Here is a 17,841-nt window from a genome sequence, read left to right as displayed (position 1 = left end):
CACATGCAGCACTGAAATAAGACATCAAAGATGGATTAATGACTGGGTATTACTATGTAGCCACAGAGTGTCTTCCTTATAATACAGTGTAATAGATTACATTTACACAGTATAAAAAGCTGATACTTTTACTATTTTAATCAGTTATTGAGAAGGAGGAATTGCTTATATCTATTTATAAAATCCCTGGTCAATTCATATTAGAAACATGCAAATACTACAATTACAGCAGTTTGAGGCTTGTCTGGCCAGTATTCTACAGCTCAACTATATGCTATGCCTTGAAAATACTGTTCTTGCCTGTAGAGTGCTTTTCTGCAATGTGATCTTAGACGAACAAAAGGCTGGGAGAGGCCTGTCTGGAAGTGTTTTCCTCCTTCCATGCCCTAAGAAATTGGTGCATACCCACACCCTTTCGTTAAAAAGCAGCCCATATTTGAAAATGAGCTTCTTGCTTTGGCACATGAAATGTGAGTGATGTGCATTTGCAAGTGGTACAGCAGTCCAGTCCTTGTATAAGCTGCACCTTAAACTGGGCATGTCTCACTGTAGTGGCCAGTAGAGAATGCTTAATGGAAAGAGCAAGAAATAGATCAAGTATGAGTTCGTTTTTCCCAGTATATATGCACATCCTCCAACAGTAATTTCAGGAGAATTGTGTGAACTCAGCCTAACCTTATCTGTGGCATGAAAGAGCAGATTTTGCAGCCAAAGAATAGGTACTGGAGAAAGGTGAGCAGTAATTCAGAGAAGCAGAGCAGAAAAAGATAATCTCATAAAAGCATAAAATTGCTTCTCCAGTTTAAGAAGTCATAGGAGAATCTAAACAGCTAAACAGAATCCTGCTAAACAGCAGAAGTTTTGAATGAGGAGTTGACTGAAATATCATTGTTGTCATTCCTGTTGGTGAGGCCAGAATCCAAGAAGCTTAGATCATGTGGGCTGCATATCCTGGGACGTACAAATGTAAGAAAGACAGGCATCTTAAATATGTCAATACCAAAAGTGTTCAGGAAGAGCTTTCTGGAGATACCGAAATAGCCTTTATTACAAGGCAGGCTTCTGATACCGTCTAGTTTTTGCAAGGATTCCTCTCCAGGATAGTAGTGGTCAGGGAATATTCTATTGTATCACTTACCATATGATTTTATGGTTTTTTTGCAAATCCTGAAGCAGTTCCAAGGTTTTCTGAATATGGTTACCAGATAAAAATCCTAAAATTTCTTCTGCAAACAATTGCAAAAGCAAATCCAGCACTGAACTAAAAAGGGCAACTGTTTTGCTCCAGAGTGTCAGGAGCAATGAGATACTTGGGGTGATGGTATGCATTCTTGTGATGGTATGCATAAATAAAAATATAAGAATATAAAAATAAAATAAAACTGAAAGAAGGAAGGAATTAATGAAAATCAATTACTTCTGCCAAGAGAAGTGGGAAAGGACAAATTTATAGAATTTGGAAGTCTAGATTTTTTTCTAGAAAAATTAGTCCAATTTTTCCCTAATATCTACAAGAATGCAGTGGATGGTAAGATAAATTAAAAAACGAACTGAGAGGAAGGAAAGTTGCTGTTCTGTGTAAGCAGAGAACATAGCAAACATGCAGCAGAGGAGTCTGTTTCTCCCATCCAGAAATGGAAGCTAGCAGAGTTCAAAAGATCTTACAAAATTAGTATTGAAAGACTAAAGTATTTGTATTAGGACAGCATTCGGTGTCTTGTACAGATTTGAACTCAATTCATGTGATGTGTCTCTCAGGAAAGGAGCAAATAAAGTATTTGGTCCAAACATGTAAATGGGGCTATAATAAAATGTGAAGGCACATTTGCTGCTAAAGCACTGTTCAGGTTTTCACACATGTGAGTCCACCAAGAGTGTAGTTTACCACTATCCTACGGCCAGAGTTTTCTGGAGCAACAAGAACTGGCAATGACTGCGTTTTGTAACTCTGATGTCAATAGTGTTGCCAGAGTGGAATTTACATTCTGCCCTTTTTCTATGGGTAAATAGGGCACAGTAGTCTCTGGTTCTTTTTTGATAAGTAGATTTCACAGAATCACAGTATAGGTCAGATTGGAAGGAACCACAGTGGGTCATCTGGTCCTACCTCCCTGCTCAAGCAGGGTCATCCTGGAGCACATGGCACAGGATTGCATCCAGATGGTTCTTGAATATTTCCAATGAGGGACACTCCACAACCTTTTTGGGGAACCTGTTCCAGTGCAAGAAATGTGATCCAGTGTGATTTGAGAGATGGTTTAGTGTGGATGAGGATGAGATGGACGAGTCCTTCATATTGCCATGAGCACAAGGCGGTTAGGTACGCTGCTGTTCCTCAAAAGTGTAGTCTTTTGCATTGGCACAAGAGTAGAACCTATGCAGACAAAACATCTTGAAGAGCTAGATTTTGGCAGTAAGGCAAGCAATAGTTTATTCTGTTTTTTAGAAACCTAGCTGCATTTGAGCCAAGGATTTCTTGGGAAAAGGAAGTAAAGTAAAAATTGGAGGTTCTCTAAGAATGCAAAATATGGAGGATCAGTTCCAAAAAGTGCATAAGTGCTGGTTTTTAGCTGTCAGCATGTATGGGATATGTAGATAGTAGATGTAGATAGCTTTTTAAACCTTATATTGCTGCTAATTTACCTTTATTACTGTATGTGAAGTTCAATACAGGTGTGTGGCCAAAAGACAATACAGAAAAATTTCAAGCACTTTTCAGCTCAATGGACAGTAAAATATGTTTAATGAAATGGCATGTACACAGCAACCTTTCAGTTTTGTTGCATAGTTTAATATGCAGTCAATAGAAAAGTACAAATTAATAAATGCTACTTCTCCAAAACACAGAGGCACTCATTAACCTTTTCCTTTAGATAAGAAGTGAAGTTTGTTTTTAAAGGCAAGAAGGTGTACTCCTGTGTCATGTGAATACATAGATATGAGCCAACAAAGTAATGGATATTTTACCAGTATTAGACATCAACATAAGTCAAAATATTCTGGCAATGTTATATTTCACTGAAAAATTACAAGCAATATGGCTATTAGAGTTCTTAAGGCCAAGGTAACACACGTGCATCCCCAGCTGCATCAGGAGTTGAGCCAAAGGAGATTGCTGAGGTGAATGTCACTGGATCGTCTAGCAACCTGCTGCAAATACCAGTCCTGTTACACTGGACTGGTGAGACTCCAAAAAAGTAAGTACTTCCTGTGGAAAGTTCTTGGTACTTTCTTTTATCATAGCTCTCTGACATATGTGAAATATACCCCCCTGGCTCGTGGCTCAGTGCCAATTTTGCTACATGGTTCACTATGCCAGGAAGATTGAACTCGTCCAGACTTGCTGCATTTAGCACTATAATTTAGCAATTTGACCAAAACATACTATATTAATGAAGGGCCTGGTTTTAGAGGTGTTCATTGCATTTATATAAGGGTTGCATTCATAGCTATGGAGAAGTTGCTAAGATCTTCATGTGCAGGTAAGCTTTAATAACAGTGCATCTACTTCTCTGATGGAAGCGGATTAATGCAGACCGATAGCAAGCAGAGCTTCATTCTCCAGCTATGACCAGCCACCTCTCTTCATCAGCATCCTGGGGGAAAACTCAAATTGCCCATGAATTTCTTCAGTAGCTTTTTTTGATGGGAGAAAATAAAGCACAGATATTGTTGGTTCAGACTTATAGCTGGAATGCAAAGCATCTGATGTCATCTGATTACAGAGGAGCAGAAGGTATTTGACTTTTATACCCTCCCTGTTAAATTCATGACCATACTAGCGAAATTATAAATCTAAATTTTGGTGACAGTTGTTACTCTGGGGTCATATAACTGTCTAATGTGAAAGACTTCGCTGGAAATTTGAAAACTCTATACCATGTTTTCCATGTGTAGTTGTTGAGACATTTCTATACATTTCTCTTTAAGGGAACAGACATCTTAGAAAGTTTTAGCTTGTGCTTGGTTAATGCAGGGTTAGTGAGTGTAATACACAATGTACATAACGTAGCCAGTTCTTGCAACATGCAACTTTGGCAATTGCACGTTTCTTGCTTTCAAGTTCTGATCTGCCTTGATGCTTATTGAATGGATCAGCTATCATACTCTGCAGTATACCATCACTGGATGTAGAGCCAGATTTGAAAAATGGAATTTGCGATGGTGTTCAGCACGAGCGGTGAAATTTTCACCCATGTAATACCGTGCTCTGTGAACCTCTGTGTCATGCTCTTACTTTAATGCACTAATTTAAAATCTGAGACCACTGTCTAACTCTGTCTATAGAGAATACTGCTTTCACAGGGAGAACAAAAGGGAAGAATTTTCTGAAAACTAAGGATAGGTTTCCAAGAGAGCTTATGTATCTTCTAAATATATACAAATTCATGTCAATGTGTAATAGTTGCAGCTCTGGCTGTGGACCAGTTTTAAGAATTTGACCTTAGGTAGTTCTGGAAATAAAATAATGTTTTTACTTCCTCAATGTTAACTTCCTCATGAGCTTTTACAACAGCTCATAACACATATAATGCTGACACTACTGAAAATGTGTGGGATCAAGTAAAGCTTTCTGAACTGTAAGCACTTTAGTTCTCTGTAGTGGATAATCTCTATAGAAATTATTTTCTCAGGCTTGAATGTGTATGTCAGTCCTGTTCCACAGTAGCACTACACAGTCTTTTGAAAGGATTCTGCCTTATAGCACAGAGTTGCTAAAGATATTAGCATCAAATTTTAGCTTACCAATTCTGCAAAACAATCAGTTAGCCATTGTGTTCTGCATCTCCAGTGCTTACTAGCTATAAGATGGCAATTTTTTTACTTTCCTGTGATTTCTTCCTGTCACTGAAATAGTCCACCATTTTTTTCCTCAAGGTGTATATTGGAAATGACACAGGTAAGACAGCTTTTTAGGTTTAAATACCTCTAAGTTTCTAAATAAATATATCAAATAAATTTATAAAAACATATGCAACCTTTCACTGCAATTAATGGTATTTATTATCATCTAACAATTTTATATACTCTATATAAACATTTATATATTATATGTATTTATATGTATACCTTAAATAGATGTATATGCACCTTATATATGCACTTTAAAACAAAAAAAGTTTTAAATGCAAGGCAGATTTACTATAATATAGACATTAGATATAATAAAACCATATGTATATAAAAGATTAATAAACACTCTATATGTCTAATCTAAATAAATGTTTTTATTGCATAAGAAACATTTCAAGAAACCTGCGTCTTATTTGTCACCATATATGGAGCTTATGTTAGGCAAGTAAATCTACTTTGTGTTTAAAACTTTTTTTTGTTTTAAGATGTTTGTATTTGTGTATCTGGTGACAAAGAGCTGGATTTTTTACTAATAGCAGTTAATAATTGCTTTATGAAATCAGTTTTCTTCTGTTACTGCTTTTCACTTTAATGAATATTGTACAGTTTTAACTGTCTCCTGCTGTGAGATACCAGACCTTGTGTATAAATTTGTTGTTCTGCATTTAATCTTATATAATAATCTGGCAAGTAAGCAATAACAAAAAGACTAAATAAAAAATAACTATCAAATCCGTATCACTAACATATGCACCTCACAGCTCTTTGGTTTTTATGACTGCTAGTGCTCTGACAAGCTGGAAAAATTAACATCTTGGAGTCTGCTGTCTTCTGTAGTCTTCAAGTAATACGGCTTTCATGCATTTTCTCATATTGTTTTACCATAGTAGAAACAGATGACATGTAAAGCTATATATCTACAAACTTCTCTTGCTCTCTCACAAGACTGCCAGAAGAAAACTAGAGCTGATGTCATTATACCCATTGACTGGTATGAAATAATATGAACTCTAAGCAGAAATTCCTAGATTGCCTGGATTGTGTTTTATAAGGAATGAATTTACTACAGGTACATAAACAGGTGATGGGCTATAAAAGTGCGTTGTAAAAAATAGTCATTTTTTGGAAATTGATGTTAAAACTGCTGGTAAGGAGAATTAGCCTGTAACAAGTCCAGTAGGTTTGTTCATTTTGTGACAGATTCTTGTACGTCACATTCTAAGGAATAGTTTGTTTGATTATTTATTTATTTATTTATTTCAGGGAGGGAGACTGAGAAAGATGAAAATACAGGTGCCAGCACTTTTTACTGTGATTGATTCTGAATAGTATATACTTGCACTAGGTAGATCTGTGAAGGATGCAAAATGTTCAGAGCATAGAGTATTAATCTGACCACAAGAAATGAAAAAATTAAACCAAAAGCACATTCAGATTTATTGGGGCATTTGAAGAACCCGTTCTGTAAACTAAGAGGTTTCAGCAACTGCTAATGAAAGCATGTGATTTTTTTTCTGTGATTTAACTTTAAGAAAGTTAAGCATGTATAGGAAATTAGGAGGGAGCATGAAGACATGGAATCAGTACATTTAGAGTTTAAAATTCATGTTATCATGGTGAGTAAGGTGGTGGTAACTGATCTGCAGCAATTTTGTCATAAGCTGGCGGAGCACCGGGTACCTATGGTAAGGAGAATGGATGTGAAAGATGAAAAAAACAATTGAGTAATATAAAATTCAATTAAACATGCAGCAAGCTATTTACATATTAGATATGTTTCTATGACTGAAAATAGCTGAGCTCATTCATTATGTCCATTGTTTTGAGGTTTTTGTTTCTAGTATGTTTTCTGGTTTTGCATCCGATTCATTTTATTGCTATTGTTCTTACAAAGAAATTTTTCAGTGTTGTAAAGGCAGGAATTTATTATTGTTAAAATATATGGGGTTTCTGAGTTGATAATTCAGATATATATTGAAGCTTTTCTTTAAGAGCCTTGATGAAGGCATGTGGTCTTAGTGTTAGAAATTTGGGCAGTTTATTTAAAATTGGTTATGCATGAGCCTTTTTCCTATTCTAAAGCCATTTAAACATGCCTGTTACATATATATATACTTATCACTTAATTTAACTTTTTGGCTGTTATAAGTTCCAAAATTATTAGAAGAGCTAAAACCTTGAAACGTTATAATGTTCCATGACAATGTTTATCTGAGTATAGTAATACTAGACACAGTCCATTTGATGTTTGACAGAGTGACAGAACACCTAAAGGAAGATGTTTGGGGTTTTTTCATATCTCAGCATTCAGGTTAACACCTGAATGATAGATAATTGCATAGATAGATCATTCTGATAGATAATTGCATAATGATCATGCAACTTTAAAATAAATGTAAGTGAAAGAAAAGAATTTTTAAAAGAAAAATTCTAAATAGTAGGTTTTAAAAAACCCTTTTCACAGTAAAAATTGTTCAAAATAGTGCTTTCTATGTGGATGTAGTGTCATTGAAGACTCAGTCTAGAGAGCACACCCCAAGAAAGAAATCATCAAGTGCCCATTTACCAATATTATCCATGTCTTACTATGTTTAAGTAAATGAGACCTTGAATTGCAACTTACCACAGAATTAAAGTTTCTGTACTCCTGCAGAGCCATTTTGCAGTCCAGTGTTGCTCCCTCACCTACCACGTTTCTTATTGTGCTCAAACTAGAGCTTTTGCTCTGTGACAGATAATAAAGAAATATGGAGAAGATGAAAGGAAGAAAAGACTGTGATGTTGGAGCAAATTATGTATCGTTTGGTATTTGACAGCACATTTTCAATATGTATTAGAATCTGGAATTAGAACCAGACACAATGCAAGCAAGTGAGAGCAATTTACCTATCACTTTTTGCCATCTCTGCTGAGACACATTCTCTGTGTGTTATCCAATTACATTGCCAGAAAACTAAGCATCGTATTTTTTAGGTGCAGTACTGCTGTAGGAACTGATATCTTCTTATGTACCCAAATGCCTGCTCATTTTTATCCCACACATTTCTTTCTTTAATCTCTAAACTTTTTCTTTTCCATTTTCCAGCATTTATTTTGTACACCTTTGGTACCAGTTCCACCCTAGTAAAAAAAAGCCCAATAAAAATGTGATTTTCAAAACCAGAATGTAGCAATCCACAAAGAGAAGGAATTAAAGAGATTGTGCTTTTTGCCATGATGTACAGTGCAGATATTTGGTTTGATTGCTGAAGGGCTTTTTTGAGTATTACCTTAATTTTTGCAACATTTCACTATGAAAGTTCATGTTTTATGTATTTTGCAAGTTGATATTTATGTTGGATAGATGACTGAAATTAGAATGAGACAAAGTTATGGGAAACAGCAAGGAAATGGATCTGCTGATTTAGATGAGAGGTATGCTGGTTTTTTTAATCCCAAATAGTCATATCTTTTTCAAAATATTAGGATAACTAAATGATATTTACTGTAAAACAAAGAATGGATAAAGCCTTCTACTGGTTACAGATGAGGTAGAGTTCATTATCTTCTTAACAGCTGGTACGGTGCTGTGGTTTGGATTCATTATGAGAATAATGCTGATAAGATGATGATGATTTGGTTGTTGCTCAGTAGCTCTTGCTGTAAATCAAGGACTTTTCAGTGTCTCATGCTCTGACAGCAAGCACATGCACAAGAAACTGAGAGGCTGGGACACCTGACCTGTAGTGGCCAAAACAAATTCCAACCTGCCCTGATCTTTTTTGTAAATCTTAAAACTGCAAGGCAAGTTTTGTACAAATGAATCATGCATCACCCATATATGAACATATTAACATAGTTACTTGTAACAGTTATTTTTCATCTCTCCTTCCTAGATTTACTCTAAATATATCTGTCCTTAATTAGAGGTAAGTCTTATGTGTAATGAAAATGTTACTTTTATTTAAATGAGAGGACACTGAACACATCTTGGTTTTGTGTAAATATTAAATATAAGTCTTCCTACAGATAAACTTTTCCATTAATGTGTTGTGTAAAGCTGGGCAACTGCCTTCATGTTCCTTTGCTTCTGCTTCCTCTTACCCTGTTGTCTGACTTGCAAGTTCTTCAGGGCAAGTTGTGCTTCACATTGTGTGATTTTGCCTGTGACATATGCCAGTGTATAAATTGCCTGAGATAATGATACCCTGTTAGAGATTCAGTATTCTCTGCATTAATGTGCAAAGAGAGGTCATACATTGTCAAAATAATAGCATGCTAAAAGTGACCTGTCATGCTTACCCGCAGACTTTTGTAGCCACTACGTCTTTTGTAATACCAGCAGCCAAAGGCAAGTAAAATTGCCAGCACCAAAATGAAAAGTCCAATACCCAGAGCTCTGTTGGAAAAACAAAACAAAATAATAAACATCACAACTAGATGCATTCTCCTGGGAGCAAGAAAGATTAGAGCACAAGTTTGTGTCAGTGCCCTTTTGTCAGATGAAGGCATGGTGCAGAATTGACCCGAGAAAACACACAAAGTGTCAGTAACTTCATCCAGCCTCTGTAGATTTAGCTGAATCCTCCGCCACGTTCTTAAGCATTTTAAAAATGAGAAGTACATTTCTTTGAAGATAATACTCTACCAGTCACTACTGATTCTAAAGATACCTGCCTGTAAATTTAGCAAAACAGAATGGCAATATTGAAAGGGAATGTGAAATAAATCAAATGCCACACCTGCAGAGACACAGCTCATGTTTATTTGCTAAATTTCTCTTAGCAACAAGTATTGAGAAACCTATCATAATTGCTTCATGTTGCAACAACTGCTGGCTGGTGACACAAGGAGTTTTTTGATATATAGAACACTATACAACCTTAAAACATGACTAAGAAACTTTGAAGTAATCATAAGGAGCTTTATAAGAATTTAGTTCTTGTTTCATGACATGCTAAGCACAGTATTGGTGTCACTGGATCATTTTAGGGAAAATTCACAAACTGTGCTGTGACATCCTTCCCACTGCTCGCTGGGGACTTGAGAAAAGAAGCACAATTCCAGTCTGTTAGAAAGCAAGCTGACAAAGGAATTGCACGTTCCCTAGTCACAAAACCCCTTCCTTCTGTGTTAATATTCTCTCTGTTAAGGCACACAGAATTACTTTCCCCTTTTTTTTTTTGTACTTTGCCTGTTCAGGAACCAAAAAGTAGGCAAAATGGTTAAAGGGAAAAGAGCATGGGGAAAATATTACTGTATGACTCAGGATAAACCCGTTCTAACATATTTGTATGTATCTTCTACCCAGTTGCCTTGCAGTGATTACCATCATGCCCTTCCACTGGTACTGAGTAGTGAGGTATGTGACTTACCAGGAACTTTTTATATCTATTTGCTATCATTTTCACTGACTCCAAGTCTCATGAAGAAGTGTTTCCTTGTGACTTAAGAAGCCTGAAAGAAGATGCATGCAGATCCATGTGACAGAACAGACTGCCTTTTTGTCTGAACTGCCTGTGTGCTCTTTGAAACATGAAGCCCCTTGGAGAAAAAGGGATTCTCTTTTTCTCAAATACTTGGATCTTGCAAGTTGCTCTTGCCCCTTGAAGACTGTGTGGGCTGGAGACCTGTTTAACCCAAGAACGTGAGCATTCACTTGCTTTCTGGTGCAGCCACGTTGCAGCTGATCTTCAAAGTTATTACTGTCCCCAGCACAGTTAAAACTTGGAGAAACCCTCCAAGCAACTGCTGCCTTCTCTACATTTTGAGACTGCTTTGTCCTTTTCAAATTTTATGTAGTTTTAGCTGTCTGTTAGATTGTATGCCTCAAGAATGTATGTCATTTCTGGAGCTGATGCTTTTGACTACATGTTTGCCATCCAACTCCTTCCCTGTCTACTCAAAGGCTAGTATGGAAAGTGTGTATGCAATTTCTTGCAATTCCAGTTAAAGTTGCAGCTGTCCTATTAGAAATCTTGGCTTATATCTAGAATACTCCCTGTGGTACTAAGAGAGTCACTTTTCTTTCACATGTCTAGAAAGACTGCTTACAATTGCAGCCACTGGAACTCACAGTGCTTAGAGGTGAGCGGCTTAGTTTCAAGTGCTGAGACATGACTAGCCAGCTTCTCTTCTGAAGAACTGAACTGCTTTGGATGGACTATGATACAGACTTTCCCTTAGTTATTCTCTCTGCCCGGGCAGGGAGGCACACTTACTTTGCAGTATGTGTATGAGGGACAAGTCATGAAGTTTGGGGCACCGTAAACCAGTACCAGGAGTACATTCCACTTACTGGTATCCCAAGGACACTGGAAACATTGAGGTAATGTAATAAGACATCATCAGAAGGATGGTGTCTCTAATAATCCAAGACCAAACATATTTTATTGTGACCCAAAGCTAACAAAGTGTTAGCTTGACTTAGTTCTGCTTAAGGGGACTCTTTTCCAGAAATAATTTTTGGAGAGTCACATTTGTATGGCATTGATGTCATCATCTGCCTTTTTTTTTACCATTTCTTTGTGGGCTTCCCATATTCTTTAGGGTGAAACAATGTCCCTTTGAGGTTTCTAAGACAGATTGATGGATCTAGAGATAAATTTAGTGTACAGATCACCTTGCAACAGCCTCAAAGAAAATTATAATTAAGCCTCAGTAAGTCTGGTAATTTTTTTATAAAGGCCAGTGACTTCTGATCAAATGATTAAAATTTAGATTTTTCAATTCTGCAATTCTGATTTTTCTTAAACATTGAGGACTGCACAATGACAAACATTAGAGACAACTACAGGATAGTTAAAATGCTCTTATTCTATATACAATGGTGTCTTTTTTTGATACTGTTTTCTGGTTTTCTTTCAATGCAATTTTTTTCACCAGCTTGCAGGCTAACATAGGTTTTGATTTATGCTTACTCTTCTACAGCAAAATAGGTGTGTCCTTTTCCTCTGAAATAGTTGCCATCTGGGTGGTTGTTTCTTCGGGGCATTTTGTGAGCTTGGTCCTGCTCAAACCTACAGGGCAGAAACACAGTGCCTCAGCATGATAAATAATTTGTAATCTTTAAAGCATAAAATCATCAACTTCTTTGTTTTAATGGGAGCATTTCAGGGAGGCAGAACAATCTGATATCTTCAGAATTGAGTAGATCCACATACATGGAACTGTCCCAATTTAAGACAAAACTCAACTACAGACTATAGTCTACATTTTAGTATCTCCATGGACATTAAGGTATTTGCACATGAGTGCAATAGTAAAGAATTGGATGTCGTCTTTTTAGGTACCAAGTGATGGCAGACTTGTGAATTAAAATCTAGAAAGAAAGGCAATTTACATGAACAAGAAAAACGAGAAGAAAAGCCAATATTGTCCTTAAAAGCAGTTGTTTATTTCTGTTATTCCCTGTAAACACTCAGGGGACAGGTTTTCAATCACTATGAACTCTCAGAGATCTGTTGATTTTCAGGTGGGAATAGTAACTTATGTCTGCCACAATCTAAACTCAGATGTGCAGGGAATTTATGTTATAATCTTAACTCCCATACTTAAGATGATAATCATCCAGTTCCAAGGTGTCTGAACAGTTAGAAATATAATTGATCAAATATAGTGGAGAAGAAATCCACAAGTAGTCATGTTTCTGTCATTTAAAGAGCACAACAATAGATCCTACATGACACTATCCAGCTAAACTACCTACCTTACACGGGTAAAGTATAAAACATGATGACTTTACTGAAGACAATTCTAGCCAAAGGAAAAAACCATTTACATGTTTGCTTAGAGAAGTCAAGCCTTTTCTGGAGCATAATTTTGAAGCAAAGCAGAAAATTTTGTGTATCATAAAAATATATAAATATTTGTGTAGAATACAAAAGTATAAATCTTACCTCCTTCAGACCTGTATTCTGTCTGTTAACTGAAAGGCATGTGCAGCTTTCTTTTCCTTGACTTGGTCTGGTTTTTCCTCCTTTGATCTGTTCTCTTATGACTATCACGAGTTTAAATTCCTTTCAGTACAGCATTTGAATGCATTAATTAGCATGAAAGGGGCAAGGACACAACTTTTCACTTTCTTCTGCATCCTTCCCTCTTAAGAAGCAGAAAAATTTGTTATTTCTTGATTTATTACATACCCTCCGAGAGATAGCTCAGCACCTTTTTACCTGCTCAACAGTACAAGCTCCTAGAGTGAGCAGACTATTTCTAAATTCAAATGGTTTTGATTTAGGCCTGATTATTCCGTGACAGAGAACTGGTATTTTCACATGTCTACTATAGCTTTGTTTATGCCCATATTTTTCACCATGTTAACACTGTGAAAAATAATATATTTTGACCAAAACTTGTAGGGGAAAGCTGTTTTACTGTGGGAGAGGTCAGATTTTAGCAAATATAGTTTAGTTCTGCAATTAAAGCAAATTAAACAAACAGAAAAGAGTATCAGTCGCATGGGCTGCAGAACTAATGAAGCCTGGGCTTCTATGGACTTGTGTGTATTGCCTGTGCTAACACTGCAGTAATTCCATTTACACATTTATTTACAAGACCGGGGGGGGAGGGGGGAATGGCAGTCTGATTAATTCAGAGGTCTGAGTACTGAGATGGATAAGTGGTCTTAGATATTGTGAAAAGAGAGGGAAGATACAAAAACCATGTTCTGCTTGTCACTTGTCTTAATGAAACATTAATCTAAGCCTCTCTGTCCTGCCACAGATTTTTTAAATTTGAAGGACTAAAATTTTTTAATAGGTTTTCACTTGCCTTTGAAGCTGTGGACGTGCCTCTAAATGTAGTGAAAACAGCTGACAGACTGAAAAGCAAATAGGAGAGAACAGTCAGTGTGAGAGACCAACATCCATTCCATTAGGAAATCAGAGGAAAAGTCTGAACATTGATATTCTTAGTGCAAGGCTGGGAAATCAGATGATTTTTCCGCTTATGTGTTTTACATAGTCATGGTATAAATCTGTTCTGTCTTAAGATATTGTTCCATGGTGGTGCTCAGTGATGGGGCATGGGGCAATGGGTGCAGGTTGGAATACAGGAGCTACTCCCTGAACATCAAGAAACTTTTTTGTCTGTGGGGTGAGTGACTAAGCACTGGCACAGATTGCCCAGAGAGCTTTTTGAGTCTCGTGCTTTGGAGATACACAAAAACTGTCTGGGCAGAGTTATGTGCAACCAGCTTCAGGTGGCCCTGCTGGAGCAGAGGGTTAGACCACATGAACTCCAGAAGTGCCTTCCAACTTCAACCATGCTGTGATTAACACCAGAAGGATCTAGTTCATTTTGCTGGACCCATTGAAGCTTGACACAATACAGTTTTTGTGAAGAGGAAAATAAAAAGAAGAATGAACAGTGAGGGACATAATTTGGACAAATCATTTAGTGCTTTATATTATCGCAGATGAATTCAAGAGGAGTTTCAAAGGGGACAGAGATGCAGAGAAGTTTCTGTAGATACTCATAATATAAATACTCATAGTGTAAAACTGTAAGTGGACATTATCACAGTCTATCAAATTCCAAAGCAACATATTAGCCCCTTCTGAAAATGTCACAGAGCTTCTTATCAAATCATGTGATATCCTGAAGAAAAGCTTCATTTTTGGGAGAGCATGATAACTGAAGGGGACTGTTTGGTCTTGTGAGAATCAACACAGACAAAGAAAATCCTTGTGATCACTAAAACCAGCCTCTGCCCCATAACTTTCCTAAAGTGATGTGTGGGGTAAAATGTGAACTCCTTGAAGATTTTGTGTTCTGAATGAATCTCTTGTTAATAGTATAACAAGAAAGGGAAAGAAATAACTTTGTCATGGATCTGTGGCACCATCTGGAATGCAAATGCAGAAAGCTGCTATTGTGGAATTGGATGGATGAGAAGGTGGAACACTACATCCTGGTTCTGATCTCAGTTTTTTTAGAAAATCTTATTTCTCTGAGGTAGTACTGTTAACTCCATCAGTGTAAAGTGACTAGAATTGACAAATGGATTCCACAGGTGTTACCATTTCAAAGATAATGTTTCAGGAGAAGAGGATAAAAGATGAGGGGTACTTGGGAGAAACCCCAAAGTAACCCAGCTTTTTGTGATAGCCAGCAACTTGTGCCAAACCCAGGACACTCTGATGAATGTTGATCATAGGAATGAAATGAATGCTTCTAGTGTAATTGAAAATAACAGCGTTGACCTTTGAAAAACAATAGCTGTTGGTTTTGTGTTGTTCATATTGTGATTCCATTTTCTAGGACAAGATCCTGGTATTTTTACTTATTTATTTCCCTTAATTGATAATGATTTTTCTCTGGCATTTGAGGCTTCCTACAGCAGACAGAGCAAAGAAACACAAGTACCTTGACACTTTTTTTAGCAAAGGCTTTAGATTTGAGTTTTATGGGAATTTCAGTGGAAACTCACCTGTATTTCAGTGCTAAATCTACATGAACAGTAACACAGTATAGTAAGAGAAAATAAGGACATTAAACCCTTTTTGAGTTTGTGCTGAGGATACTCATCTCTGTGATCTAATCTCGGAAGCTGAGCAGGATCAGGCCCGGTTGGTAATTGGATGGGAACCTCCCCTGGCAATACTGGGGTCTGTAGGTTCTAGTCCTGAGGACTTCACTGTCACCATCCAAGCTCGCTCGGCCGTGGCAGATGAACCTCAGGACTTAAACGGTGGGGTCAGTTCTGCGCACGCTGAGCCTCACCTAAAATCCACTGCGCAGGCTGGAAGGGCACACCCACGTGGGGACAGCCCTTCCCAAATCTGCATTCACAAAGCCTAGCCATGAAATGAAATGTACTTTCTAGCTTCAGGTCTGAACAGTTCCACTACAAGCCTGATTTGGAGCTTTTTGCAAAGAAGCTTGTCCTCAGCTTGCTGCTATCTTGACTGCAGCCACCTCCAGGAAGCAACATGTCATGTAGAGTGCCTTGGACCAACACTCTTAGTACATTCATCCTGAAAGCCTGGTTCATGACAGGAAGTTCCTCCTCAAGTCATTTCCAAGTGAAGCTCTGGTTCTTGCTGTCAGACCCATCTCCCTCTACTCCATCCCTGAAACTTACAGTAAAGAAGGAATGTTAGTCTTAATTCTGTAGTAGCTATGCCAAGAGGATGGCATGGTTGCAGTGGTGCCTATGTTGCTGCACCATGTTTTTCCAAAATAAAAAAATTGGATAGCTTTCTTAGAGTGTTTTTCTTTGCTCACATTTTGTCTGTGGTTGACTGTAGGTTCTGGGCCCAGGGATTGTTCAGATTTGAGGGACTTTCTCCATGAGATACAGAATGACCAACCGTAGGTGAAAAATTTTTGGATGCCATTGGACACTATCAAGTTGAGGTTGAGTTATGACTTCCCTTGCATTTCAGGAGGCCAGACCTGGATTCAAGAGAAAGGCAGTGCTTTCTAAAGCCTCACATTCCTGTTTCCACAAGTAAGTTGCCACCTGGTTTGGCATGAGAAATTCCTTGCAGATTAGCTGCTGATTTAGGCCTCTGAGGCCATCTCTGAAACATTTGTTTGAAGAAAATTAATATAGTCAACACTGACTACATCCTTAGAACTTGGATCAAAACAGTCCTTTGCAGTATATTGCCCAGGGAGGCAGTGAAGTCGCCATCCCTGGAAGGTGTTTCAGAGGTGTCTGAATCTGGTACTGTGGGATGGTTTAGTGGTTTACAGGTTTCAGCGTTAGTGCTGAGTGAACGGTTGGACTTGATCTTAAAAGTTTCTTCCAACTTTGATGATTCTATGATTCTAAGTGATCCCTGCAATAATAGTCCTTAATTTGAAACTTAATGTGGAATATATCTGCAACAGCTGAAGTAAAAGCAGTCCAAAACCAAATAGAAACACTCAGTACTTCAGCTCTGGACATAACAAGAGCAGATTTCTTGATGTTCAGAGAATTAGTAAATAAAGTACCTGTGGAAAATTATTTTGCCGGTGTTGGCGTCCATCAGTGCTGGTCACTTTTTTAAACATCACTTCCCGAGGGCACAGGAACAGGCAATGCCAACATGTCTGAAGTCAAACAGGCAAGGCAGAAGGCTGACTTAACTGCCTAGGGATCTGGTCTTGAAAATAAGGCAAAAAAGGAAGGTATATGCCCTGTGGCCGCAGATCAAGTGGCATGTGAAGAATTCAGAGATGCTGTTTGATAGTGTAGGTAGAAAATTCATGCAGCCAAAGCCCAGTTGGAGTTAAATCTGGCCAGAAACATGGGGCACAATAAAAGGAGGGTTTTCTAAAATATATTAACAGCAAAAGACAGTGTAGAAATTACATTGGCCCACTAACAGGATTATTTGTGTCACCTCAGAAACAGGAACAGAGGCAAGGCAGAGGTGTCTAGCATTTTCTTGGCCTCTGATTTCGACATGGATGACAACCAAGGGGGTCTCAGTGCCCTAAGCTGGAGGACCATGACTACGAGTTGACCCTGAACTTGTGTGGGATCTGGTGCTCAATGTGAGTCCCTATAAATCTATGGGGCCTGATGGAATTCAGAATCCTCGAGGAGCAAGCTGATGTTATTGCAAAATTTTGATGTTTTTCTGGTAGTCTTGGGAATCTGGAGAGTTCCCATCTGACTGGTCCTAATTTTCAGTAAGGCCAAGAAGGAGGAGCCCAGAAACTACAGGCCTGTCAGTCTCACTTCAGTGCCTGATAATGTTATGGAGAAGATTATTCTGGGAGGTATTGAAAAACACCTAGAGGACAGCACAGTCACTGGTCACAGACAGTATGGTTTCATGAGAGGAAAGTCCTGCTTGTCAAACTTGATTTCTTTCTATGACAGGGTAACCCACCTACTTGATCTAGGAAAGCAGTAGGTGTAATCTTTTTGGACTTCAACAAAGCTTTTGATACTGTCACAGTATCTGAACAAAGTGCCTAGCATACAGATGGATAACCATGTTACTTGATGGGTGAGCACCTGGCTCACAGATTGGGCACAAAACATTATAGGGAATGGGGTAATCT

At 37.8% G+C, this 17,841-nt stretch overlaps 2 protein-coding genes and 1 long non-coding RNA gene across 3 annotated transcripts in view; 1 reads left to right on the top strand and 2 right to left on the bottom strand.

Moving 5' to 3' along the window:
* The first annotated feature begins 4,476 nt into the window (after window positions 1-4,476).
* Window positions 4,477-15,985, top strand: LOC139684757 (uncharacterized). The gene is made up of 3 exons (XR_011699969.1): window positions 4,477-4,900; window positions 8,730-8,762; window positions 10,145-15,985. It is a non-coding gene; the product is annotated as an uncharacterized lncRNA (long non-coding RNA).
* MLANA (melan-A) lies at window positions 6,330-11,838 on the bottom strand. The gene is made up of 4 exons (XM_071581004.1): window positions 11,754-11,838; window positions 9,136-9,232; window positions 7,478-7,579; window positions 6,330-6,534 (listed from the first exon to the last, which is right to left on the bottom strand). The coding sequence occupies exons 1-4, from the start codon at window positions 11,825-11,827 to the stop codon at window positions 6,466-6,468; spliced, it is 342 nt and encodes a 113-aa protein (XP_071437105.1). The 5' UTR covers window positions 11,828-11,838; the 3' UTR covers window positions 6,330-6,465.
* LOC139684755 (monocarboxylate transporter 13-like) overlaps window positions 13,628-17,841 on the bottom strand; it is a 20,622-nt gene continuing 16,408 nt past the window's right edge. The window contains exon 6 of the transcript XR_011699968.1: window positions 13,628-13,654. The gene's annotated coding sequence lies outside the window, so the exon portion shown is untranslated. The remainder of the gene's footprint in view (window positions 13,655-17,841) is intronic.

The sequence above is a fragment of the Pithys albifrons genome, chromosome Z (assembly GCF_047495875.1).
Source record: "Pithys albifrons albifrons isolate INPA30051 chromosome Z, PitAlb_v1, whole genome shotgun sequence".
Lineage (NCBI taxonomy): Eukaryota > Metazoa > Chordata > Aves > Passeriformes > Thamnophilidae > Pithys > Pithys albifrons.
This window is presented reverse-complemented; position numbering and strand designations above follow the sequence as displayed.

Coding starts and splice junctions, on each gene's coding strand:
- MLANA (XM_071581004.1), bottom strand. CDS start 11,827: ATGCCCCGAAGAAACAACCACCCAGATGGCAACTATTTCAGAGGAAAA. Junction 9,233..11,753: donor ACCTATTTTGCTGTAGAAGA/GTAAGCATAAAT, acceptor TTTTTCCAACAG/AGCTCTGGGTATTGGACTTT. Junction 7,580..9,135: donor GTGGCTACAAAAGTCTGCGG/GTAAGCATGACA, acceptor TATCTGTCACAG/AGCAAAAGCTCTAGTTTGAG.